Source organism: Podarcis liolepis (genome assembly GCF_965112155.1).
Source record: "Podarcis liolepis genome assembly, chromosome: 13".
Lineage (NCBI taxonomy): Eukaryota > Metazoa > Chordata > Lepidosauria > Squamata > Lacertidae > Podarcis > Podarcis liolepis.
Genome location: NC_139573.1, coordinates 44,939,284 through 44,966,536, shown reverse-complemented (window position 1 = coordinate 44,966,536; position 27,253 = coordinate 44,939,284). Strand labels below are relative to the sequence as shown.

Sequence of the window (27,253 nt, the reverse complement as noted above, 5' to 3'; positions counted from 1 at the left end):
AAATTGTGCTACATCTCAGCAGCTCTGTGCATGTTAAGTGTGCGCAAAGGGACACAAAACCCAAAGTGCGCTGTTGAGGACAAGCAAAGAATGATAATTGAGAGCACTCAAGGACAAGTGACCATATTATCTTTACTGACTCCACAGAAGTTCAGAAGATAGGGCTTTGTGAGGCATGTGGGTGGGTGTATATGAGAGAGAGAGAGAATGAATTTTGATAATGGTGTTGGCTTCCATATAGAGCTAATACATTCAACTTTCAGTGTTCGCTTTCCAGCTGCTAGGAGTCATTAGATAAACATCTAAATGCTCATCTGACAAGAGAGCCCTGACCTACGCAACTGATCTGGATCCCAGTCATTCTGTTATGGTGCTTATCTGATAACCCCCCTTGAATTGGATTGGTGGCACACGTGGCCCAGATATATGTGTGCATCCCCTATCTAGGGCCACTGGTTACTCATAACACCAGAGTCTAGGAAAAGACTGGATCGGGGCTATTGTCAGTAATCTCATTTCAGCATTACCTCTGTAAAGATCTCCCTGGGATTTCATTCAATCCAAGTTTATGAGCACCTCGCTACCCATTTGATAAAATGTAAAGCTTTGCGTAATCCTATTGTAGCGTCAGTCAAAGTTGGAAAACCACCTTGTTTGTCCTTCAAATATCAAACCGTTGAGGGGTTGGAGGGGAAGCTATTCTCCATGCCGTAATGGCATCACCCAGTGCTGCAATGTGGCACAGAGAAAAGGCTACGGTGGTATCAAAAGCCCCGCAAGCAAATAACATTTGACTTGGTCCTCTCCTGCGAGTGTGGTTTTGGGAACAGCCTTCTGAGTCGGATTTTGAGGCTCTTGGTTTTTATCTCCGAGTAAGACCTCCTTTGGCTTCAAGACTTCTTATTCCTTGCTTTCTGCTTGCGCCGATGAGCCTCGATTTCCCTCCTGAAGAACAGCATCCCCAGCTGGCCATGAGAGGCTTCATTCATGGCCTTGGACTGAATGCACATTTTGTACTGCTCTGGGGTCAACTCATCCAAGCAGTGCTTTTCATGCCAGAGGTGGAAGAGGCCCCGGACAGGCGTCCTGACCACAATGAGGTTGCTGTGAAGGTATTTGCGGTACAGATGTACGTCTTCTCCTCCCCAGCCTTTTATGTCAAGATCAAATCCTCCTAAGAGAAAAAAAAGACAGGTTTCATGTGATTGTGGCACAAGGAGAGAGACCTGTGGGCCCAGGAACTGAGGGGAAAGCCATTCAAGATGATTGCCACTGCGAGAAATCAAGAGTCAATGTGTTTCTTTACTTGCAGAGTCTTTTGGATCAGATCAGGATACGACTCAATGTTTTAAAATATACAACGGTACCTCTACTTGTGTTCACCTCCAATTACATATCCTTTGGGATACATACATGGCAAACCCAGACATATTTTTCCAGGTTTCGTCATGCGCAGAAGTGCGCACATGCACAGAAACGCTAAACCATGCTGTGCGCATGAGCAGAAGCAGCACCTCCAGTTGCAGAAACCTCAGGATCTGACCGGAGCTTCAGAACGGATCCTGTCCACAACCAGAGGGACCACTGTATTCCCAAAATGGCTTGGGAGCCTTAAGGGTCCAGAGAAGAGGCTTGATTGTGCCCCACATAAATGTAACACTAATTTGGCATGGTGGGAACCAGCCTTGATCGGATTTAATATCTAAATATTCATTTGATTTCACTTCTTACCAATGTTGATATAATCAGAGCGGTATTGGCAAGTCATTCCAAATCCAAAGTCTCTCCAAAACCCCGTCTCCTTTTTTATAACCTGGAAGAAAGAAAGGTGCATTTATCTGTGTATGTGTGCGTGCATATTTCACATAAAGATCATTTATCCCTGTGCGGTGGCTGCTTCCAGCTGCAGTCAGGTAACACTCCCTTATCTCTCACCTTTGCCATTCTTTCATATTCTTACATCAGACATGTTAGAATCAGATACACAATAAGGACTTAGCATGTCTTCATATGGTCCACCTAGTGTGTGAGGTCCCTACACAGTCCTTGTTTTTAGCTATATCCATACCAAATAAATCTGCCACTGGATCCCTCCTTGAAACTGTCATGCTGCTATAGACATATATATAAAAAAGTAGACTGACACTTCCATCATCTGGAGACAAGGCTTGTTAGTGATGCTTGAAATCATGGAGAAATCCAGGATTGGGCAGCAGTTACCAGCCCCACCAAACAAAGTAGAAGCAAAGACTCCTGGACTCTTGACTTTTATTTTGTATGAAAAAATGTGGACTTGAGGAGTTTTAAAACATTTTAAAATTTTCCCCGCTAATACAAATGCAGCCCATTCTTATTATCCCCACCCTGCAGCCTGGGGAGGCTACAGAGAAAAAATGTCTCATGATAGACGTAGAATGTAATAGTCCATTAATCGAGTCCTCCCACGACGAGGTGAGCTCCCATTCCTTGGTCCCTGCTCCTGCCAATCTAACAGTTTGAAAGCACATCAGAGTGCAAGTAGATAAATAGGTACCGCTCCAGCGGGAAGGTAAACAGCGTTTCCATGCGCTGCTCTGGTTCGCCAGAAGCGGCTTAGTCATGCTGGTCACATGACCCGGAAGCTGTACGCCGGCTCCCTCAGCCAATAAAGCCAGATGAGCGCCGCAACCCCAGAGTCAGCCACGACTGGACCTAATGGTCAGGGGTCCCTTTAGCTTTTTACCTTTTACCCTTAAAGAGGGCACGTATTGCAGTGAGACCTGGAAAACCGACACCCTGTGTTGTGGGTGGGTACGTTTGGACAACCACAACACCCGATTGGTAGGTCTCTTGAAGCTGGGTGCAATCTGCCCAATGAGACGCAGTCCAAACGGTTCAAGGGACCTATTTATGCCCATGCACATGACCCAGAGCTTCCTCTATTGGCGCATGCATTCGGAACACCCGCCCACCTCTTCCTGTATTTAGGGTATTTTGCGCTTGACCTTGCTATGCCGTTGTGTGTCGTCTGTCATTGGGACAGGGGCACGGCAGGAATTTTCCCCACTTGGCTGATGGGCTGTTGTCATTTGGGTTTCGCCTGCCGTGTAGCAAATCGTCACAACTTGTAAGGTTGCGGATAGGCTCTGTTCAGGTGATAGGGATGGGAGAACGCTCTCGCCATCCCTATGTGAAGGGTATTCCATTTAAGGAATCCAGGGACTCGATGGTCTGGTCAACCCCTGAGAGGAGGTTGTGCCCGTGCCTGAGTCCAGGGGGACATTTGGGTGGTGGAGTTAGCCCATTCCCGGCTTTCTGCTTATCCAGGTGTTCACCCTTGGCTGACCTATGCTGGAACCCTGGGTCAGCGCTCCATGCATGGCAGGGAACTAGTCGAACCAGAGTCTATGCAACCACTCACTTTCTGTAATCAATAAAGTTGTGGCCTAAATTCTGCCAAAAACCAAAACCAAAATTTGAGTCATGTGTGAATTTATTTGGGGGGAGGTTTCTGGGTCTGAAAACGCAATTCATATTTTTGCTGATTTCAGACAAGCTGAGGTTTGGGATTTGAATACTAAGGCTGCTTTCAGATGACATCATTACTGATTTGCCTTCAGGGAGATTTCATGACGTTGCCTCTTTAATGAGCATTTATTCTGATTTATCTGGGGGTGTTAGCCGATGCTGCATCGAAGCGAGCCTTATCCCAGACTTCCTAATGCATTTCCGCATCATGCCCCCTTATTGCAAAAAGTCCAGTTTTTTGGGGGGGGAGCAGGTTTGTTGCACAAAAGCTCCCAATGAACTATAATTGCACAACATGAATTTGCTGGTGATCGAATCTCACCTGAAAATAGAGACCAGTCCGAAAATTCCCTTGCTGCCCTTTCTCAGCCTATTCATAAACCACAGTCCTAAGCTCCTTTGCCTTCTAATTGGTGTGTAACAATTTTAAAAAGATTTTGAGCTGAAACAGTTCCATATTTTAGGCTGGGTAACATTTAAGTGCGCCTTTTTTAGTACAGTGGTACCTCGCAAGACGAATGCCTCGCAAGACGAAAAACGCGCAAGACGAAAGAGTTTTCCGTTTTTTGAGTCGTTCCGCAAGACGAATTTCCCTATGGGCTTGCTTCGCAAGACGAAACATCTTGCGAGTTCTTGCGAGTTTGTTTCCTTTTTCTTAAAGCCGCTAAGCCGTTAATAGCCGCTAAGCCGCTAATAGCCGTGCTTCGCAAGACGAAAAAACCGCAAGACGAAGAGACTCGCGGAACGGATTAATTTCGTCTTGCGAGGCACCACTGTATATATGGATTTAGAACATCATTTAAAGCCATTTAACACATTTACTTACCAACTGCTGTTCTACAGGTGGAATGGAATCGTGGTGTCCATAAATTAGCCCTGGGTTATACTGGCTGAAAAGAACTGGGTAAAACACCTTCTTCCCTAAAAACGAGAGTGTGTTGAAAAAACTGGGTTATTTGTGCTAAGTTTGCATATATGTTTTTTATCCTGGAATGTGTTGACTTTTATGTTCATAGCCTTTGATTTAAGTACCCTTGGGGGGTTTGTATCCTTTTGTAGAAAAATAATCCAACATTTTGGAGTGGTTTTGTTCTGTTGATTAAAGTGGTATCATTCTGATAGAAACTTTGCTGTCGAGTTCCTGGGATCCCAGCTATCCTGCACTTGTGTCACAGGGGCTCTAACCTAGGGCTCATCCAAACTTCCATTTGCCCCACCACTGTCCCCTGGGGAAGCCCATATTTTAGCACTGAATTGGCGGCGGGGGGGGGGAGCAGTCGAGTTTCCTGCTGATTGCTGTTTGTTCCAATTTAGCACTAAAGAGTAGGTTTTCCAAGGGAAAGCAGCGGGGCAAAGGCATAGCTGTTAACCGTCCCTTATTTGGCGGGAAAGCCTCTTATCCCAGCGCTGTGTCCCGCTGCTGTCCCTTACTGATGATGTCCCTTAAATTTCCCGGGTTTCAAAGGAAGCAGCTCCTCTCCCTCCCTGCCGGCCAGGGAGGAGGGAGGCTCCAACTGTGTTGCTTGGCTGCGTTGCTCACCCAATAAGGAGTCTAAGAACGACTGGGGGGTGGAGCTTGCATGCCTTGTGCCGATCAAATCAGCCGCGTTGCCTGGGGACTCGCCTTTGCTCAGCGCTTCCCAGCGGAGAGGTGACGGTGGTTTTCCTTGCTGCTTCCCCTTTGCCGGGTTGCTGCGCTGTGGGAACCACCGCTTGAGACTTCGTTTGGCTGCTGGCTGGGCTTTCTGCCTTTGGCTTGGAGGGGCTCAGAAGTCGAACATACCTGTTTCCGGAAAATCCCTTATTGTGGCTGCTGATCCCTTATTTTTGAGGCTGCTGGTCCCTTATATTCAAATCTGTAAGTTGACAGCTATGGGCAAAGGCAAAACACTTTGACCCATGCTTTCTTGGCATGGGACAAGCATGGATGAGCGCTCTATGTTGGCGAAACAGACCAAGGTCTAAATCTAAGGATAGCTATACCTGGTTGTGTGTTCAGTCTACACGTGTTGAGGAATTCTGCTGTGAAGTATATATCTACGTCACAGAAGAAGAGGACAACATTGCTTCCTTTCCAAAACCGTGCACCCACGTCCAGGCCTTTCCCTCTCGAGAACTCTTCGTTCAGCTGAATGAAGGTATAATTCTTGAAGTTGGCTGATCTATATAAGGAGGAATGGCAACATAAGCATTATTGGGCCTCTTTTGTCTTTAGGAAGACAAATAAAGAGTTAAAATAAGCAGCAGCAGCAGCAGCAACAACAACAACAAAATTCCCCCCAAATAGGGGAAAGATCTAGGAATTAATATACAGGAGAATACCTAGAACTGAATAGGAAATAAAATATGTAAAACTCGGATATCAGTAAATTTGATACATAATTTGTAAAGACGGGGTATTTATTGTATTTAAACACCCACAAATTGAAGCACTTATAAAGGATGCCTGATGATTAATGCTGGAGAATATGGGGCAATTAAGTGCAGAGCTTTTGGTAATGTCATCATGTTTTTAAAATGGTGCATAATCCTGGGCAATATTCAGGAAGTTGTGGGATATAGCTGTAAGATCCAATAATCATTGCTACATAAGCATATCTTACAACTATAATCATGCGTGAGAAACAAGATATTTAAATAACAAGATATTTAAATAGAGATATTTAAATAGTAACAAGATATTTAAATAGAGTTATTGAAATATGGGTGGTTTGTATTGCCTTTTGGAATCAAAGATTTGGGGAAGTTATTTAACCTTACTCCTTATTTTTTATTACGTTTAATGTAATAGTGTGATCTGCACAGTACTTTCTGCTGATAAGACAATATAGTGTCTTTTTTGCATTACTAAATAATACATTGGGAAAACAAAATGAACCAAAAAGCAAAGAAGAGCTATGAATTGTGCACCAAACAGGAGCACTCGTCACTAGTGAAGAAATAAGAGAGTCTTGTGGCACCTTAATGACAAACAGATTTGTTGTGGCGGCTGCTGGAATGGCCTTGAGTCCTGAATGCTAAGTTGGCTGATCTGGATTTTGCCGGTTTCCGGTCTTGATGAGAGACCACATCACAAAATGTGCTTTGGGAAATATAGTAGAGTATTTCTTTATTTAAATTAAAACTTTTTTTGACTGCCCTTCACATTAGTCTCGAGCTGGTGAACGACAATCTTAAAAAAACATACTGGACATCAGCATCACAAAAGACTGAAAGCAGCTGGTAAATCAAGGCAGCTTTAAAGAGTACAGTGGTGCCTCGCAAGACCAAATTAATCCGTTCCGCGAGTCTCTTCGTCTAGCGGTTTTTTCGTCTTGCGAAGCAACCCTATTAGCGGATTAGCGGATTAGCGCTATTAGCGGTTTAGCGGCTATTAAAGGCTTAGCGGCTATTAAAGGCTTAGCGGATTAGCGGCTAAAAGGCTATTAGCGGCTTAGCGGCTTAGAAAAAGGGGGGAAAGGGGGGGAAATCGCAAGACTCACAATACTTTTTCGTTTTGCGAAGCAAGCCCATAGGGAAATTCGTCTTGCGAAGCGCATTGAAAAACGGAAAACCCTTTTGTCTAGCGGGTTTTTCGTCTTGCGAGGCATTCGTCTTGCGGGGCACCACTGTATAGTATCTTGCTGGAGAGGGATGTGGGTGGCGCTGTGGGTTAAACCACAGAGCCTAGGACTTGCCGATCAGAAGGTCAGCGGTTCGAATCCCCGTCATGCTTAGTCATGCTGGCCACATGACCCGGAAGCTGTACGCCGGCTCCCTCGGCCAATAAAGCGATATGAGCGCCGCAACCCCAGAGTCGGCTACGACTGGACCTAATGGTCAAGGGTCCCTTTATCTTTACCTTTATCTTGCCGGAGTCAAGCACCAGCCAAGGCTTGAGAGCACAAATGTATTTTTAATAGACATTGAAGTGTCATAAATGTTGGCACTTGCTCAAGCTCAGAGGGAAATAGTTCCACGCCCACTGTTCACTATTCCACATGCTAGAAGGGTCAGCTACATCTGACAGATCTTGCAGGATGGGGTGGTTCCTGACAAATTCTGAAATGAGTTTCTCTAGTGCAGGGATGTCCAACAGGTTGATTGCGATCTACCGGTAGATCCCCGCCATAGGTGCCGACTCCATGGGGCCTGAGGGGGCCCGAGCCCCCTCAAAAATTCGTTTGGGGGGGCTCCTCCAGCAGAGCGCCGCCGCCGCCCCTCCCCCAGCCCAAAATGCACAGGGTCGGGCTGCATGCCTCCTGCCCTCCCTCTCGAGCAAAAGCTCCACCCAATTTCCTTCGGAGCTGATTAATAGGCGCAGCACGCTCTCCCCTATTCGCTCACGAGGAGGCGGCGCCACTTTATCTGCATATTCATGAGCTTATTTATTATTCATGAGCTTTCCCGCCCCCCCCCCCAATATTTTTTATAAGTCCGCGCCCCTGATCCCCGCGAGGTTTTGTTAGATCGCAGTCAATCTCTGACTCCCTTTCCTTAGCATTGTTAAAACTGACTCCTGCCACGCCCCCTTGCCCTGCCCTCCATTGTTTGATCTCTGGAAGGAAAGATGGAGCTTTCTCTGTTTCATCCATAGAGCTCTTTTTGTGAGTGACTTTACCCCTTTGTCCCTTGCCTTTAACCTACGGTTACCAGATTTTTTTCAATGAATCTGGGGACACTTTTGTTTTGTTTTGTTTTGTTTTTTGAAGCTGGGTAGCAACAGGGAGTCAGTAGCGGGGATGGTGAGGCAAAAGACCCTGGGCCCAAGCACACATGCGTATTATATAAACGTGCAAAGCCCTTCTTTCACACCCTGTGAAACATAAATGTGCAGAGTTTTTAAAATACTGGGCAACAGTGCACCGCCCACCCGTGACTCCCGAGCCTTCCCCGATCTCCTGCCCCCTTCCCCCTTTGTTTTGACAGCTCGGGGGAGGTTTGGGAGTCATGCGTGGTCGGCCATTGCCCAAGAGGTACACAAGGGACGCGCTTTCTCTGCCAGGCAAGGTGCAAAGCCCTTCTTTCCCACCCTGTGAAACATAAATACGCAATGTTTTTTTAAAAAACTGGGCAACACCAGCCCACAACTTCCGAGCCTCCCCCAATCAGTCAAAACAAAGGGAGAAGGGGGCAGGAGATCTGTACCGCTGGACGTCCCCAGTTCCCCTTCGGCAGTGGCGACGGCAGCAGCAGTAGGCAGCCCCGAGCCAGCCTGGTAGCACAGTTGGCTCTGGCCGGCTTCAGGATCTGCTCACTGACGTGGTGCCCATTTTTCCTCTCTGGAAGTCCCCATATGATGTGTTGTGCAAAAGATACATCATATGGGGACTTCCGGAGAGAAAAAATGGTGGGTGCCATGGCAGCGAGCAGCTCCTGAAGCCGGCCAGAGCCAATTGGGCTACCAGGCTGGCTCCTGGCTGCTGAGGCTACCGCTGCCATGCTCCCCAGGGACAGATTTGCAAATCTGCGGACTGTCCCCAGAAACTGGGGACGTCTGGTAACCCTACTTTAACCGCCTCCCCCCAAAAAACAGAAGTTCCCCCTCACAAAAAAACTTTTTTAACCCCTAAGAAAGCTCAACAACTTTGAGCTGAACCCCTTAAAAAATGGGGATAGATCACTGCCAGTTTTGAATTATGAAATTATATCGCAGTCTCTTGAGAGTTGGCCACCCCTGTGGATAGTAATACTAATATTAACTGGAATTTCTCTTCCTAACAGGGAGCTGAGTTTCATCCAAGTAACCAGTGGACCATCTTTCAGGTCTAGAAAGGCTTTTGCCGCTTTCAGCTTTTGAAGCTCCTGAGCTACTGACATTAGAGCAGGTGTATATATATATATATTTTACTGATATTTATGAGCATTTCTAACTCCTTCATAAGACAGAAACTAAAGCAGTTAACAAAACAAAACCTTAAAAAAAAGTCTTCTGCCAAATCGCATCGCTTAGTTGCTTGAAGCGGCAGCTCTAAGATGACAGTGTGTGTCACATTTTAGTCTGAGAAGCATTAAAAAGAACTGTGGGACTTACAAATGCCAGAAAATTAACAAATGTCTAAATCTGAGGCCCCATTTGAGCGTGGAGCCAAGACCAGTAGGTTCTCCTGCTCCCTCCCACTCTGTCTGGCCCAGATACCCAGTTTCAGAAACTATTGTTAGGGTAACATGTGATAAGATGCGCCTCTGAGCATGTAGACACAACAAAGTGGTTTCCTCTTTCCACTGAAAAACCGCAGCCGGGTGATACAACATTGCTGGTACAAAACAGGCCTTCCAACCCAAACAAAAACATGGCTTTGCCACTAATGAGATGAGATGGGAAGTGTTATGTACTGAAGTTCTCACCCTGGGCCAGCAGGGGGATACTGTAGATAGTTATGCAAATAAGGGATCGAAAGTGACGTTCAGTGATTGGATAGTTAAAGAAAATGGTTACAGTTACGTTGTACTGGAGCTCTATATAAGCAGGCTGACTGAACCCTTCAGTTCAGTTCTGTTCTGCCCTGTGAATAAACAAGAGCTGTTTGAAGAATCGCTGTGTCGTCTGATATGTTCACCCACAACTTAACAGGAAGGGCAGCCCAACAAGTGTTTGCCCTTTGATTTCTGAAGAAAGAACGGCATCCGTGGTTGTACTCACCTGGAGGTGTTTTCAAGGATTCCTTTCACCTCGCTCATTTGTTCTTTCCCAAAGTAAACTATAGTGAGGTGAATTCTCTTGTCCTGCTGTATACCCATCTCCCTGGAACAGAAGTAAATGCGTAAGCTTCCCTCCATTATGCATGATCAGGCCACAGTGACGCACACCTTAGTTTTGCTACTGGTTTTATAATAACAATAATAATAATGTATTATTTATACCCTGTCCATCTGGCTGGGCTTCCCCAGCCACTCTGGGCGGCATCCAACAAAATACAGTGGTACCTCAGGTTACATACGCTTCAGCTTACATACGCTTCAGTTTATAGACTCCGCTGACCCAGAAACAGTGCTTCAGGTTAAGAACTTTGCTTCAGGATGAGAACAGAAATCGTTCTCCGGCGGCACAGCGGCAGCAGGAGGACCCATTAGCTAAAGTGGTGCTTCAGGTTAAGAACAGTTTCAGGTTAAATACTTAACCTGAGGTACCACTGTATTAAAATACCGTAATATATCAGACATTAAAAGCTTCCCTAAACAGGGCTGCCTTCAGATGTCTTCTAAAAGACTGGTAGTTGTTCCTCTCTTTGACATCTAGTGGGAGGGCGTTCCACAGGGCGGGTGCCACCACCAAGAAGGCCCTCTGTCTGGTTCCCTGTAACTTGTGTGGTTTTCATAGTTTCACCTTGAGTATGTTATATCATGTGTTATATGATAGGCGGGATGGAAGGGCAGGGACGCTCTGTGTGCATTTATGTGCATGCACCTCCTTGGATACGAATGGTTAAAACTGGATTTTAGGACTCTCCGCAGTAGCTGGAGAGAGCCTAAAGACCTCACCTAGTTTACTCTGTTTTCATCCTGTACAAATTTTCGGCCACAAGATGCCAAGGAATGAAACTGGGGGCTTTGGCATGAAAAGCATGTACAGTCAAACCTTGATTGCCAAACGTAAACCAAAGCACAGCTTCCGGTTGGCTGCAGTATCTTCCTGCACTCAAGCGGAAGCCGCGTCAAATGTTCGGCTTCCGGAAAACGTTCGAAAACTGGAACACTTACTTCTGGGTTTTCAGCGTTCGGGAGCCAAAAACAGGGGCGTAGGAAGGAGTGCGGGGCATGCAGTGTCACCCCTGAGGGGGTGACAAAATAGCACACTGCGGGGGCGGCACTTACTGCGGGGCCTGGCCTGCAGCGCACCCGAGCCACACATCTCTCCTGGGAGTGACGTAGTTTGGGGCACCGCACTGCCCGAAATGGCGGCATGGAGCTTGTGACTGCCAGGCTGACTCCATGGGCAACTCGCTTCGCCGCCCCCCTAGGCGGATCGCCCCGCCGCCGCTGCTCCGGGTGCCAGAGCAGCTAGCTACGCCCCTGGCCGAAAAATTCTAAACTGGAGGCATTCAGAGACCGAGGTTTGACTGTACTCTTCCACTGAGCTAGGGGATAAGGGTAAGGTAAAACCTAAAAGAAACTTAATAAAATTGTAACTAATTAAAGCGAAACTAAATATACAGCCTTGCCTGCGCTGATACTCTGTGTTATGTATTGAAGTTCTCACCCTGGCCACCAGGGGTATTGTGTACAGTGGTACCTCGGGTTACATACGCTTCAGGTTACATACGCTTCAGCTTACAGACTCCGCTAACCCAGAAATAGTACCTCGGGTTAAGAACTTTGCTTCAGGATGAGAACAGAAATCGTGCTCCGGCGGCGCAGTGGCAGCGGGAGGCCCCTTTAGCTAAAGTGGTGCTTCAGGTTAAGAGCGGACCTCTGGAACGAATTAAGTACTGAACCCGAGGTACCACTGTATATAGTTTTCACTCAGGTCCACATCAGTTAATTTAGGAGGGAAACCCTGGGGTGTTGTTGTTACAATGTTGACAGCCGGCTGCCTATAAAAGCCGGCCGGTTGAGCTGTGTTCAGTTCAGTTTAGTTCCAGCTTACTTATAAAGAACTACTTGGAGAAATCTCTGTGTCATCTGCTTTGTCAACCCACTACTTAATACTCTGCTTGCATACAGTGGTACCTCGGGATGCAAACGGGATCCGCTCCGGAGCCCCGTTCACATCTTGAACAGAACGTAAGATGCAACTGTGCATGTGTGGGTCACGGTTCACCGCTTCTGCGCATGCGTGTGACATCATTTTGACCATCTGCGCATGCGTGAGCGGCGAAACCCGGAAGTAACACGCTCCGTTACTTCTGGGTCACCGCGTAGCACAACCCGAAAATACTTATCCTGAAGTGTATTTATCCCGCGGTATGACTGTATTCGGACGCGTGTGGTGCTGTGGTCTAAACCACAGAGCCTAGGGCTTGCTGATCAGAAGGTCGGCGGTTCGAATCCCCGCAACGGGGTGAGCTCCCGTTGCTCGGTCCCTGCTCCTGCCAACCTAGCAGTTCGAAAGCACGTCAAAGTGCAAGTAGATAAATAGGTACCGCTCCGGCGGGAAGGTAAACGGCGTTTCCGTGCGCTGCTCTGGTTCTCCAGAAGCGGCTTAGTCCTGCTGGCCACATGACCCGGAAGCTGTACGCCGGCTCCCTTGGCCAATAAAGCGAGATGAGTGCTGCAACCCCAGAGTTGGCCACGACTGGACCTAATGGTCAGGGGTCCCTTTACCTTTGACTGTATTTGTAAGAAAAGCTATTATTACCAAAGAAGAAGTATTGGGGCACGGCTGTGGGGAGGCAGAGCATGCAGCTTTACTAACCTGAAATTCTGCATGAATTGCTGGAACTTGCTGGCTCTTTTAGCCAGGGGGACTATGACATTGATAAGGGTGTCGGCCATATTGAGGTTTTCATTCTTAACTTTCATGATGGGGCCAAATGGTCTGAATAGGACAATTCGCTCAAATTCGTACGCTTTGCCTCCCTTGAATATCAACTCGTACAGAGTGCCTTTATCTCTTTCTATCCGACGAAGGCCTGTCAGGGAAACAAAGCGGAAAGCAGCAGTTAGCAAGGAATTTCAGAAGTGAGTGCAGATTTATACTTTGGTTTTTTTTCTGCTCATATGGAGAGAAAATGTAGCACTCGGGGCTTACTGCAAGACTCATTTTGTATTCCCTTAATTTTGTGATTTTGTAGGCAAGGTTTTCATCTCGTTCTCAACTTGAAGTTATTTCCTTTTAAAACTTGTTTTCTCATGAATCTCCTAGGAAGATGAGCTGAAGTTCAAGCTACTCAGAATGTGGAAAAATATAATGTTACGGGAAGAGTTAAGCATAGTCCTGTTTTGGTTTTTCAGATACTCTTCTCTACAGTCCCAACAGCCGTTCCTATTTCATTTGATTCACATAAAGTAGGCAGTTTCCCTCCCTGAATCAATAAAAATCAATACAGTGGTGCCTCGCAAGACGAAAAGAATCCGTTCTGTGATTCTCTTCGTCTAGCGGTTTTTTCGTCTTGCGAAGCAAGCCCATTGACGGATTAGCGGATTAGCGCTATTAGCGCTATTAGCGGCTGTTAGCGGCTTTTAGCGGCTTATCTGCTGATCGGATCAGCTGATAAGCAGCTTAGCGGCTTAGAAAAAAGGGGGGGGGGGAAAGGAAAAAAACCCCGCAGGAACTCGCAAGGCATTGTCGTCTTGCGAAGCAAGCCCATAGGAAATTCGTTTTGCGAAGCACCTCCAAAACGGAAAACTCTTTCGTCTAGCGGGTTTTCCGTCTTGCGAGGCATTCGTCTTGCGGGGCACCACTGTAAAAGTCATAGCCAACTAAGGTTCTGCCCTCTCTAACAAAAGGCCTGCACTCCCCCCAACAAAAATCCACTCTATTCTGCCTTGTTAAGACCACACCTGGAATACTGTGTCTGATCCTGGATGTCACAATTTAAGAAGGATATTGAGAAGCTGGAACATGTGGCAGAGGAGGGCAACCAAGATGATCAAGGGTCTAGAAACCAAGTCTTATGAAGAGCTTGGTTGAAGGAGCTGGGCATGTTTAGCCTGGAAAAGAAGAGACTTGAGAGGAGATATGATAGCCATCTTCAAATATCTCAAGGGCTGTCCCATAGGGGATGTTTTCTCCTGCTCCAGAGGGCAGAACCGAAGCCAATGACTTCATGTTACTAGAAAGCAGATTCCAAGTAAACACCAGGAAGAGCTATCTGATGGTAAGAACTGTTTGGCAGTGGAACAGTCTCCCTCAGGAGATAATGGGCTCTCCTTCCTTGGAGGTTTTGAAGCAGAGGTTGGCTGGCCATCTGTCATGGATGCTTGAGCTGAGATTCCTGTATTGTCGGGGGTTGGTCTGGATGAGCCCCAGAATCCCAGCCAATACTACAATTCTGCATTTCTATGATTCTGTGAAATATAAAAGAAGCTTGATGAACTAGCAGGTTTCTCGATGCCACCCAGAAAGCAGGTGTCATCATCACAGCCACTGTGAAAGAATTGCATAAAAATGCTTTATATGCCACCCTTTGGAAAGCTGCATGGGACGCGGGTGGCACTGTGGTCTAAACCACAGAGCCTAGGGTTTGCCAAGTGGAAGGTTGGCAGTTTGAATCCCCACGATGGGGTGAGCTCCCGTTGCTTCATCCCTGCTCCTGCCCACCTAGCAGTTCGAAAGCACGTCAATGTGCAAGTAGATAAATAGGTACCTCTCCAGTGGGAAGGTAAAAGGCATTTCCGTGCACTGCTCTGGTTGGCCAGAAGCGGCTTAGTCATGCTGGCCACATGACCTGGAAGCTGTCTGCGGACAAACGCCGGCTCCCTCGGCCAATAAAACGAGATGAGCGCCGCAACCCCAGAGTCGGCCACGACTGGACCTAATGGTCAGGGGTCCCTTTACCCTTTAGCTTTACTTGGAAAACTGCACACTTTTAAAAACATGTTTCAACAGAGCCATTGCAGCAACTGGTATGTTTCCTTAATGATTCCCGTTCTCATGAGTCAAAGTCCTAATCCTGAAGCAAGGAACTGCCACTGAAAGAGTTAAGAAGTGGACTAACTTTGAAGCTCTGTTGTTATTCTATTCTGTAGGAATGAAGATGACTCTGCAGCTGGAGGAGTTGCATCAGATGAGATGAATGTGCTCTGCTAGACTTTCAGGAGACAATTAAGCAGTTTTGCTATTGATATGCAAGCCAGGAGAGTCTACCCTTTGCGTTGCTTTTTCTAAAGAAGGCTGCCTATGAGTGCTGAGTGGAAAGAAAATCAGTCAAAATCGCTTCTTAAGCAACTGTGTGCAGCAGAGAAGGTTGAAGTCGTGCTGGACATCTCCCAAACAACTTTCCAAACAGCAGTGGATTGATCAAATTTGGGATGCAGTGATTATATAAAAACTTACTCAGCAAGTGCAGAAATGAAGGCCTTCCACTGTTTTATTTTAAAAAGCTGTTAAAGATCCCATGGTTTCCCTTTTTCTTGTATATAGAAGTCTTCCAAGTTTCTGATCACATTCCAAGAAACTATAGATGCTCATTTCCCCTCATGATTCAGCTAAATAACTTACACACCCAAACTTTGTCAACAGTTACTTCCCTCCTCAGTTTCCCATTCACTTTCATTTTTCTCCAAAATATTGACCTTGCTATTATTTTTATATTCTTCCTTTTCGTTGCCTGTATTTTTAAATTTTATTGCAAGTATAAAAAATGAAATACAAAAACTGGTTGCTGCACTTAGCAGAAATTAGATATATATGTAACAAGGCTCAGTGGGATGCGGGTGGCGCTGTGGGTTAAACCACAGAGCCTAGGGCTTGCCGATCAGAAGGTCGGCGGTTTGAATCCCCGTGACGGGGTGAGCTCCCGTTGCTTGGTCCCTGCTCCTGCCAACCTAGCAGTTCAAAAGCACATCAAAGTGCAAGTAGATAAATAGGTACCCCTCCGGTGGGAAGGTAGACGGCGTTTCCATGCGCTGCTCTGGTTCACCAGAAGCGGCTTAGTCATGCTGGCTACATGACCCAGAAGCTGTACGCCGGCTCCCTCAGCCAATAAAGCGAGATGAGCGCTGCAACCCCAGAGTCGTCCGCGACTGGACCTAATGGTCAGGGGCCCTATACCTTTAACAAGGCTCAAATGATGACAGTAGGCCTTTTGGTTTAAACCTGTGGCTGTGGCTTTCTCCCCCAAAGCTTCATTTTTGTTGTTATCCTGTCCTGTGCTAAGCTGGATTCCAATATCTGAAAGAATACTACCTGGGAGAAAACATCTGAGGTTTGCTGGGGGGTTGATAAGTAGTGGACGGGGGTAGGGGGTGGGAATTTTGCTAAAGAAAAAACAGATCCTGCACTCCCATTTTATGTGTTATTGTTATATGTGGTGTGGTGGTTAGTGTCAGGAAAAAGCAGCAATGCAAGAGCGAGCTGCAAGTTGCTGGAATGCAAAACAGGATGTTGATGTTTGGGACTGCACTATTGGAACAAAGGGGCAGTCTATTCACTGTTCTGAGCACCGGATGTTAGCTCAGAGTGTCATCTGACCTGTACTGGAAGTACAGGGGTGGAGTTTCTCTCTCTACTGTTGGAGACTGGAGAGTGCAGACACGTTTCTCTGTACTGCTGAAATGACAGAAATAAAGACATGTAAATAGATTTCTGTCTGTCTCTTTTCCCCTCCCTGAGGGAAGCAGGGAGGAGGGAGGAGTTGGTGTGTCCCTCTCACGCTGAGTGGGATCGCAGATAGTGACCTTGCCTGTATCCTGCCGGGAGACGCAGACGGGGAGGTCAACAAGGATCTCAAGCCGAATGCCTGGAGAATGGCCAGTTACCTCTGACTGCGGCCTGAGAATCTGACAGTTAGAAGGCTGGACTAGGATCGGGGAGTCCAGCGTTGAACTTGCTGCTCATCCACAAATCTCACTAGGTGTCCTTGGGCCAATCGCAGTCTCTCAGCCTAACCTACCTCACAGTTTTGTTGTCAGGTTAAAAAGTGGGGAGGAAGAGAACCAGATATGCCACCTTGAGCTCTTTGGAGCAGCCTTTCTCAACCTGTGGGTCCCCAGATGTTGTTGAACTACAACTCCCATTACCCCTAGCTAGCAAGGCCAGAGCTCAGAGATGATGGGAGTTGTAGTCCAACAACATATGGGGACCCACAGGTTGAGAACCACTGCCTTGGAGGAAAGACGGGACACAAATGTAATGAAATTTATTTAAAAAGCAAAATTTGCCTCAAACAGGCCTTCGTCTGTCATCAGAGTGTTTGTATAAGTGTCCTGGTTTCATTTTCACTAAAACTCATTCCACACATTAAGTCTTTTAGGTATTTACCTAAGATGTTTGGGAAGTATACACCCCCAAAATGTGATTTGTGAATTTAACACAGATAGAGATTATCTGGGGAAAGTAATCGGAGAGATTGGCGCCAGGTAGAATAAGCCCTTTGTTACCATTCAATTTCTGGAGTCTTTCTGTATTTTGCTACTGAGCTTTACCAAAGGGACATTGGAACACTAGCACTTTTAAGCCCATCCAAGCCTAGCTCGGCTTCTACCTGAGGACAGAAAAGGAGTCTCCCACCTTGTCTAAGGAATCCCCTTCAAGAAACTCCCTCACCAATCCCTGAGTGACTCCCAAGAATACAGACCTTCTATGAAGTCAGAGGGGGAATATGCCCGGCGGTTTGTGTTGCTGTTCCTCTCTGGGCTGTTCAAAGTCTCCAAGCCCAGCTCAACAGCCTCCGCCAACTCATCTCGCTTGTCCTTCCGCACCGGCTTCTCCTCGGGGTGACGCGTCAAACCCATCTCTAGCTGGTACACTCTGTGAAGGGTGAAGCTCTCAAAGGGCACCGCGGCATACTCATTGGGCAGCTTCATTCCCGTGTGCACCTCTGCTTTGTCCACCTGGGAATGCAGGAACTGCAAGAGGGCCTTCTGGGGCTTCTCAGGGTCCCACCGGTCTATCCCCACTCCCAACGAGTCAGTGCTGTGGCCTTGCATGTTCTTCAGCTGCTGGCTCCTTTCCTGGAGCTCATCCTTCAGCTCTGCAATCTGCCTCTTCAGGCTGCTGATGTAGTCCCAGTGGTGTTCTTCCCTTTCCTGCAAGATCGCCTGGTACTCCTCTTTCCCCGTAGGGCTGTTGGCTCTGGGGAAGGCAAGCTGCTGGTTGTCACCTCGCGGGGTGCAGGCCAGCATGTAGAGCACGGACACCGCACAACAGAGGACCACCAGCAGAACGGCCACCCGAGGGAGCCATGCCACGATAACTCGACGAACCATGTTCTGCTAAGCATCTGGCGGCAGTGCCCACATATTCCTCCGGTGCCAGGTCTAAGGTTTGCAGCAGCTTTCCCCAGGACCCAGTTTGCAAGCTGCCTGCATGGACACACCTGGATTCGTTGACGAATGTTCTCTTAGCGGCATACAGGCAACGTGGAGGGAACAGGGCGGCATTGCACGCATCAAAAGGCAAGTGCAAAAGCCAACAGTGTGAGGCAACTCAATGGCATCAGCTGATGGTGTTTCAGTCTTGTTGGCTGGAAGGAATGGGGAGCGATCTGAAAGGCAAATTAGATGAATACACTGTGTGAGGAAATTCATCTTCAAAAGAGGCCGTTTTACTCAGGTCTGACTCATTGCAAGATATGATCTGTGGAAATGAAACCTGATCAACAGTTTGCTAGGGCCTGGTGTTTAATAGCTTCCTTCAGAAGTGCGTTATAGTGGTACCTCGGGTTAAGAACTTAATGGGTTCTGGAGGTCCGTTCTTACCCTGAAACTGTTCTTAACCTGAGGTACCACTTTAGCAACGTGCTGTGCAAGTGTTTTCCCCCACCTCCATGCCCTGTTCAAGCTTAGCACCTAATTTTTGAATGTTTTACCCAAGTCAAATTAGGTTTTCACAATGAGGATGCTTGAAATATTTTTTTAATTCCAATGTTCATTTCACAAGGCGGCAAATAATTTACACTGATATCATGGACATGGTCCTTACCTTGTAAAATTCTTATTCTTCATCCCTGGGGCTGCATGCCTCAGCAACATCTGAAAGGCCCAAGTTCCTTGGCACGTCCAGTTAAAAAATCAGCTGGTGCCCTAAAAGACCAATATCACAGATTACATACCCAGCCTATTACTATACTCTTCATCTTCATACCAGGAGGTCCATTCTATGTGATGCAGGAATCAGCCCACCCTTTGGAATTCGTTCTCATTACATATCAGATAAGTGCGGTCTCTATTCTCTCTTTGGTGCCTGTTGAAGACCTCCTTTTTTCAGCAAGCCTTTCAAGTGGAGATTCTTATCTCAGCCTGTATCTCTTTGGATTTGCAATTGTTTTATTATTGAGTGTTTTGGGATGGAAAGCCAAGACATTTCCTTATATTGATGATGATGATTATAATTTTATTATTTACTAAAATAATAAATAAAATAAAACTAAAATAAAACTAAAACCCAGTGCATTTGGCTGGGTTTCCTCAGCCACTCTGGGCGGCTTACAGAATATATAAAACATAATAAAGCATCAAACATTAAAAACTTTCCAATACAGGGCTGCCTTCAGATGTCTTCTAAAAGTCAGATAGTTGTTTATTTCCTTGACATACCGAGAAGGCCATAGTTCACAGTTAATGCATATGTTACTTTGAACCACCAGTGGGCACTGTTCATCTAGCAACCCAGCCAGCACTTGTTTGTAAGCCTCTATGTCGAAGTTAACTTCACCCTAAAGAGCTGAGCCATTTTGCTGCTGTCTCCAGACAAGATGTCTACTATTGCCCTCCCTTCTGTCTCCGCTCACCACTCATCCTATAAATAGTTCCTGCATGCATAAAGCCTTTGAACTCCAGAAACTATAAGTGCTTGTTCCAATCTAGTTCACCCAAGCTGCAAGGTCTGCTAACAGTTTCATGGGATGCCATTCATATAGTAGATGACCCTCTGCCTGAGCCTAAAAACCACTGCCAGCCAGCGTAAGCTCAGCATACAGTGCCTTCATATGTTCATCCCTCCAGGTTTATTAGCACGTATGAATGCACTGTGTGGATGTTGACTGGAAAATCTGTTTGAGTCGTTCTTGCTGTATTACATCATCTTTACTTCATATTTCTTATGGCTATTTATATTTGTTTGAACATCCATTTTTAAGCATATGTCATTTGCTTGGCCCTATGGTTGGAATGCATTGGGCATTCTTAATCAAAAGACAAGCTACTGAGTTTTAGCACCAGGCTGAAGCCTGCCTCTCCCTCCATTCTTCCCGTATCAGTGTCAACAGCTTAACACCTTTCCCCTCTTTTAGGCATTTCCCAAATGCCTATACCCTCCAGTCTCCCAAGTGCAAGTGGCTTCTGACAGATAGCTATTCATCGAAGGAGGTCCACAAGGCGTATGAAATGCAGCTGTGTCCCTGCACTTCATTTTGCACAATTACGCCTTTGACAGCAGTGATAGAAGCCGTGAAAGGATTAGTTGTGTGCTAACAGTATAAACTAAAATTACACCTTACCAATTTAGATGAATACTTCTGTTTATTTCTTAAAGCAGCAGCAACCTTCAAGACTTTGGTCAGAGAGCTCTTCAAACAGCAACTGTCAAAAAGTTCTCAAGAGCAATACTTTCTTAAATATACAAGCCCTTATTCAGAGATCCTTCCCTACTGCACCAGTCCCACACACACACACACCCGTTTTGGAACTTATTTTGGGGGGGATATTCAAGGAAAGCTCAGGGGACATTCAATGGCAGGGGTGTTGCTAGATTCTTAAAAGGTCCATGCCATAAATTTGCATGCAATTCCCATATGCTAATTTGTTTTCTTGTAACTACACATTTAGGCCTTTGAGCGATTTAAGGTGGGAACACAGAAAGTAAAAGTACTGCAAATAAAGAATCCATCCCTAATGTTTACACAGGCCCCAGGATACTGTGTATAGCTTTTCTCAGCTGAGTTGCATCTTTTTCCATAATAAACCCCGTTATCTCATGTATTATTTATTGTCTAAATTTCCAGAGGGGTAGCCAGAGTTAGTTGGTTGGAACAAAAACAGCAAAGAGTCTTATGACCCCTAAAAGGCAAAAACTTTGATGTTATCATCCAAAGGTATTTCACAAAATTCAGTATTGTGGGCTACTCATTCTCATATAAGACAATCCTGTTTTTCCTGTTTGTTTAGGAGGTGGGAATATAAGTCAAAGGACACTAAAGAGGCAAATAGTTGGAAATTCTACCTGCTTTGTAAATCTTTGGTAGTTAGATGGTAGTTAAATTTGCATGGATCTGTTTCGTTCTCTTTGGTTAGGAGGTGGTAGCATAGCTGAGGTTGTACCTCGTGGGGGAAGAAATCTAACTCATGGTTTGTTGAATGCTCATTATCCTTCACAGCACTTTAATAATAAGTTGTCTGTAGCTCTGTCCTTTGTCTCCTAAGTTGCTCTCTTCACTCATAACGGTGAAGAGATAGTTCAAAGTAGTAGACATGGGCAGTTTTAGTAAATTATGCTAGTTCATTTTGGGGAGCAGAACAGGTTGTTATTGTTATTATCATCATCATCATCATCATCATCATCATCATTATTACATTTTGTATACTGCCCTTCGCCTCTAGATCTCTGGGTGGTTCACAACAGGCTACCCTGCATATATGAAGCTGGTAATTGGAAGAAATATGTATTTACTGCCTGTTAGCATAAGAGCTAATGTGGTATAATAGTTGAAATGTTGGACTTCTGCAACATTCAACTCCCTGATCAGCCATGATGTTTGCTGGATGACCTGGCTTGTGTGACAAGATAAGCTAAACTATGGTTTACAAGGATTGTGCCAGTGTGCCAGCTCCCAGAGAAGAGTCTTGATGGCACACTAAGCCAAAGATTGGCTTAACACAGTATAAAGGTAAAGGGACCCCTGACCATTAGGTCCAGTTGTGGCCAACTCTGGGGTTGCAGCGCTAATCTCACTTTATTGGCCGAGGGAGCCGGCGTACAGCTTCCGGGTCATGTGGCCAGCAAGACTAAGCTGCTTCTGGCGAACCAGAGCAACGCATGGAAACGCCGTTTACCTTCCCGCTGGAGCGGTACCTATTTATCTACTTGCACTCTGATGTGCTTTCAAGCTGCTAGGTTGGCAGGAGCTGGGACAGAGCAACGGGAGCTCACCCCGTCGCGGGGATTCGAACCGCCAACCTTCTGATTGGCAAGTCCTAGGCTTTGTGGTTTAACCCACAGCGCCACCCGCATCCCTAACACAGTGTACATGGGAGCAAAAAAGACCAGGGAACAGGACTGGCCCATCCATGAGGCAAGGTGAGGCGACTGCCTCAGGCGGTAGGATTCGGCCTCCAAGGAATGCATTATCATCTGACAGGGTTTCAAGGGCTACAGAACATTCCTTTGAGGCCAGATCTGCTCCCTTCTTGGCACTCCCCCCCCCCACAAAAGCTGTCTTTCCATGGCCTCTTGGCAAATAGGAGGCACTGCTCCCCTCCCCCCCCTCCCGCCGCCGCCTGACAACCCTTGATTCCCACTTCAACCATTGGCTAAGGTAGATTTTCTCCTGTCTCTGCAATCCTGCAGGTTTTTGCAGTCCTAGTTTGGCTTACTGGCATCTCATCTGCAAACCAGATCATTATATTGCAGCCTTATCTTAAACCAGATCATTATATTGCAGCCTTATCTTATTCAAACAGCTGTTAACAAGGATAACATTGTGGGGTTGGGGTAGGAGGGAAGTGCTGTGCCCATGGCCTTGAGGCACTTGGAGAAAGTGTAGGATCAGAAAGAACTGGAAAAATAACATCTACTATAACATCCGAGCAGAAAGTTCCCAGTACGTCGGTAATTTTGCATTGCGGAAATTTAAACAGTGTTGTTCTACTCCTGGATAATTAGGAATCTCAGCTGTCACGGTACAGTGGTACCTCAGGTTACATACACTTCAGGTTACATACGCTTCAGGTTACACACTTCGCTAACCCAGAAATAGTGCTTCAGGTTAAGAACTTTGCTTCAGGATAAGAACAGAAATCGGGCTCCGGCGGCGTGGCGGCAGCAGGAGGCCCCATTATCTAAAGTGGTGCTTCAGGTTAAGAACACTTTCAGGTTAAGAACGGACCTCCGGAACGAATTAAGTACTTAACCTGAGGTACTGTGTATCTGAAGAAGTGTGCATGCACACGAAAGCTCATACCAAGAACTAACTTAGTTGGTCTTTAAGGTGCTACTGGAAGGAATTTTTTTATTTTGACTATGGCAGACCAACACGGCTACCTATCTGTAACTGAGGTACTACTGTATATATTGGAAGCTCTGTTGCACAACGTCTGTCTCCATGTGCATATATAGGACATAAACTTGTGTCCCACAACTATATCCCTCTACTTGAAAGTAAGATACCTGGAAATCAATAGGGCTTCCTTCCAGGTAAATAGGTACCATGTAAATTGTTCATTTTACACTGCCCAGTAACATGCTCTCGATTTAAACTCTAGGAAGCTTTGCTAAACAGCTTAACACTGCATATTATTATTTTGCATAGATAGCGTCATCTGTATACATGAATGGAATGGCAAAGAAGAGATGGGTCTCTGTCCCAAAGACCTTACAATCACAAAGTCGGGGGTGACAGGAAAAGGAGAGGAGGAAAAGGAGAGGCCCGAGCAAAGGCGAGGGTTGCTTTTCGTTTAGTCCAAATAACACATGCTACCAGACAGAGAGAGAAGAGAAAAACTTACAGGAAAGGTTATTCTGTCCGCCTTAATCTTTCTTTGCAGGGTCCTTCAGCAAAAGGAATTCTCAGCAGGCAGTTTTGCATTTCTTCTCATGTCCAAAGGCAGGGGGAATTCTGAGTGCTGAGGGACTCTGCCTCCTCCCACTGACCATTACATCATTCTACTCCTTTAGGTAACTTCCAGGACTACCACCAACATCCCACCTCCTCCCCCTGTTTTTATTACAGTATTTCACATTATGCTTTCTGAATGAAATGACTTTTTCATTGAGGTTGCATGAACGCAGCATGCTAGATTTGCATTCAGCATAATGGATCGAGTTTCCTTTCCCAGACATGAGATCACAACTGAAGACTTTCCCAGTCACTCCTTCGTATTTTCTGCTGCTAACTTAATTCCACTTCCATTAAGGCGATTGGGCTGTAACTTTATCAAGGCTTCATTGTCTGTCACAGAAGATAAGACCTTTCCGAGACAGGAAGCATTTGGTGACGAGAATCTGCTACAGTGTTTATTACAGATGTTTAAAGGAAACCCACAGATTCTGGGTTCTGCTTTACTGGGAAAGCAACAAATGAGAAAGCAAAGGTTGATATAATTTCAATCAATCAGACATAAAGGGCCCAGTATATATAGTTAATTAACAAGTTTTGTGGCCAGGTTGCATTGTTTTTATCCGAATACAAACTGGGGAGTGTGCAAGCCTGGACAAAATTAGTTTCCATCAAAAGGTATAACAGAACTTCAGTTGCATCCAGAATAAACCTCTGTGCATTTTCCAGCAGACTTTGTAGAGTACTACTACAGCAGACACTGGGACGCGGGTGGCGCTGTGGTTAAACCACAGAGCCTAGGACTTGCCGATCAGAAGGTCGGCGGTTCGAATCCCTGCGACGGGGTGAGCTCCTGTTGCTTGGTCCCTGCTCCTGCCAACCTAGCAGTTCGAAACCACGTCAAAATGCAAGGAGATAAATAGGTACCGCTCTGGTGGGAAGGTAAACGGCGTTTCCGTGCGCTGCTCTGGTTCCCCAGAAACGGCTTAGTCATGCTGGCCACATGACCCGGAAGCTGTATGCCGGCTCCCTCGGCCAATAAAGCGAGATGAGCGTCGCAACCCCAGAGTCGGTCACGACTGGACTTAATGGTCAGGGGTCTCTTTACCTTACTACAGCAGACATTGCTATTGTGGCTAATAAATAACCATTGATAGAGTTATCACCTTCAATGGTCTTCCTAATTACTTTAAATAAGTATGCCAGTACACACCACCACATCTTGAGAGCATCTCAAAGCTCATCACCACCATCCCTAAAACCATCTGCTTTGCTTTCAGGCATGATTGTATCTGTTGCTGACCATCCCAGACAAAACTCTTAAGTTCTGTGAGCCTGGGTCATATCAGATGTGAAACTAGAAGCAATTCCAGTTCTCTATTTCGCTGTGGTAAGTTTGTACAAACAAGGCACTTACACTGGCCTGTTGGCATGAGAAGCCAGTCGAGTGTTCCTGGACTTCCTTGGTGACATTCCAGATCTCCCGTAATAAGCATTTTTAATTACCTGAGTTGGCACTTAGCCTGGTGCAAAAGTAATTTCTATGCTGAAGCAAATATACATAATTCAGTGTTAGAAGTATGTTGTGTCGGCCGTAGATATGATGGCAACCACCTGTGTGGAGCACTGAGAGGAAACATAAGCAGAGCTCTGGTAGATCAGGTCAAAGCCCAGCTGACTGAGCGTTTCTCTCCCTGCAACTGTTGAAACGAAACCGCCTCTTCTGAAGCTGCTATTTGCATTTAAAGGGAAGCGACTTGGTTTTGCATGTCTGTAATGATGTTTGGGCACTGATATGGGATCCTCACTGATATGGCACTAATATGAGGAGGAATTAAAGAACCTTTTATTGAGGGTGAAAGAGGAGAGCGCAAAATATGGTCTGAAACTCAACATCAAAAAAACCGATGATCGTGGCCACTGGGCCCATCACCTCCTGGAAAATAGAAAGGGAAGAAATGGAGGCAGTGAGAGATTTTACTTTCTTGGGCTCCATGATCACTGCAGATGGTGACAGCAGCCACAGCATTAAAAGACACCTGCTTCTTGGGAGAAAAGCAATGACAAACCTAGACAGCATCTTAAAAAGCAGAGACATCACCTTACTGACAAAGGTCCATATAGTTAAAGCTATGGTTTTCCCAGTAGTGATGTATGGAAGTGAGAGCTGGACCATAAACAAGGCTGATCGCCGAAGAATTGATGCTTTTGAATTATGGTGCTGGAGGAGACTCTTGAGAGTCCCATGGACTGCAAGAAGATCAAACCTATCCATTCTGAAGGAAATCAGCCCTGAGTGCTCACTGGAAGGGACAGACCATGAAGTTGAGGCTCCAATACTTTGGCCACCTCATGAGAAGAGAAGACTCACTGGAAAAGACCCTGATGTTGGGAAAGATGGAGGGCACAAGGAGAAGGGGACGACAGAGGACAAGTTGGTTGGACAGTGTTCTCGAAGCTACCAGCATGAGTTTGACCAAACTGCGGGAGGCAGTGGAAGACAGAAGTGCCTGGCGTGCTCTGGTCCAGGGGGTCACGAAGAGTTGGACACGACTAAACGACTAAACAACAACAACATGGGATCCTCAGTAATCGAGGAAAGCCAGTGCTTATGAGCCCAGGCAGGGCCGGCCCATCCGTGAGGCAAGATGAAGCAACCGTCTCAGGCGGCAGGATCCACTGGGGCAGCAGATCCCGATGCCAATATTTATTAGCTCTTGTTCCTGATGTAGATCTTCCCTCACACCTCCTATCTTGACGCAGAGGGGGCTGCCATTTTGAGGTCTGCCTCAGGTGTCAGAATGTCTCAGGATGGCCCTGGGCCCAAGAGAGTAAACATACCTTGCATTCCAAATGCATTATTTGTTTGGCGCCTGTGTGCCCCTTCACTCAGACCCCAGTCCTGCACATTAATACATGACTGTACATGCAGTCATACAACCTCGGGTTACAGACACTTCAGGTTGCGTTTTTTCGGGTTATGGACGCGCCGAAACCCGGAAGTATCAGAATGGGTTACTTCTGGGTTTCGGCGGTCGCGTATGCGCAGAAGCGCTAAATTGCGCTTTGCGCATGCGCAGAAGTGCCGAATCGCAACCCGCTCGTGCGCAGACGTGCCACTGCAGATTGTGAATGTTGTGGGTTGCAACATTCCCGCACGGATCACGTTCGCAACCTGAGCATCCACTGTGCTGGATTTGAAAGACACAGGTCTGTTGCCATCATCTGAACTTGTGTCACCAGTCTAGCAGGTTTTGCATGTGGGCTGTATACATATGCACAACTCAAGACGTGCATTTGGCAACATTTTTTGATTTAGTTTAGTTAGCCCTGCTGCAAAGCAAACATTCGTGTTATCCTTCACTTCAGTATCCCCAGGCTTCGTATAACACACATGTCAATCAGCACACCAGTCTCTTAAAGTAATACAGTGGTACCTCGGGTTAAGTAAT

The 27,253-nt window shown here is 46.3% G+C and overlaps 2 protein-coding genes across 6 annotated transcripts in view; both read right to left on the bottom strand.

Moving 5' to 3' along the window:
- The window catches only part of LOC310690783 (uncharacterized protein), a 60,190-nt gene extending 54,708 nt beyond the window's left edge, over nucleotides 1-5,482 (bottom strand). Inside the window, exon 1 of the mRNA XM_083470343.1 lies at nucleotides 5,291-5,482. The gene's annotated coding sequence lies outside the window, so the exon portion shown is untranslated. The remainder of the gene's footprint in view (nucleotides 1-5,290) is intronic.
- The window catches only part of CSGALNACT1 (chondroitin sulfate N-acetylgalactosaminyltransferase 1), a 34,237-nt gene continuing 7,096 nt past the window's right edge, over nucleotides 113-27,253 (bottom strand). For 3 of the 5 annotated variants that reach the window (XM_083469926.1, XM_083469927.1, XM_083469929.1), the window contains exons 2-9: nucleotides 19,013-19,113; nucleotides 17,667-18,575; nucleotides 12,842-13,058; nucleotides 10,130-10,231; nucleotides 5,491-5,669; nucleotides 4,334-4,428; nucleotides 1,732-1,813; nucleotides 113-1,174 (exon numbers count right to left, since the gene is read on the bottom strand). In XM_083469926.1, the coding sequence (XP_083326052.1) occupies nucleotides 891-1,174; nucleotides 1,732-1,813; nucleotides 4,334-4,428; nucleotides 5,491-5,669; nucleotides 10,130-10,231; nucleotides 12,842-13,058; nucleotides 17,667-18,297 (1,590 nt within the window). In that variant the 5' untranslated portion in view covers nucleotides 18,298-18,575; nucleotides 19,013-19,113 and the 3' untranslated portion in view covers nucleotides 113-890. The remainder of the gene's footprint in view (nucleotides 1,175-1,731; nucleotides 1,814-4,333; nucleotides 4,429-5,490; nucleotides 5,670-10,129; nucleotides 10,232-12,841; nucleotides 13,059-17,666; nucleotides 18,576-19,012; nucleotides 19,114-27,253) is intronic. The other 2 variants (XM_083469928.1, XM_083469930.1) reach the window with 1 other exon arrangement.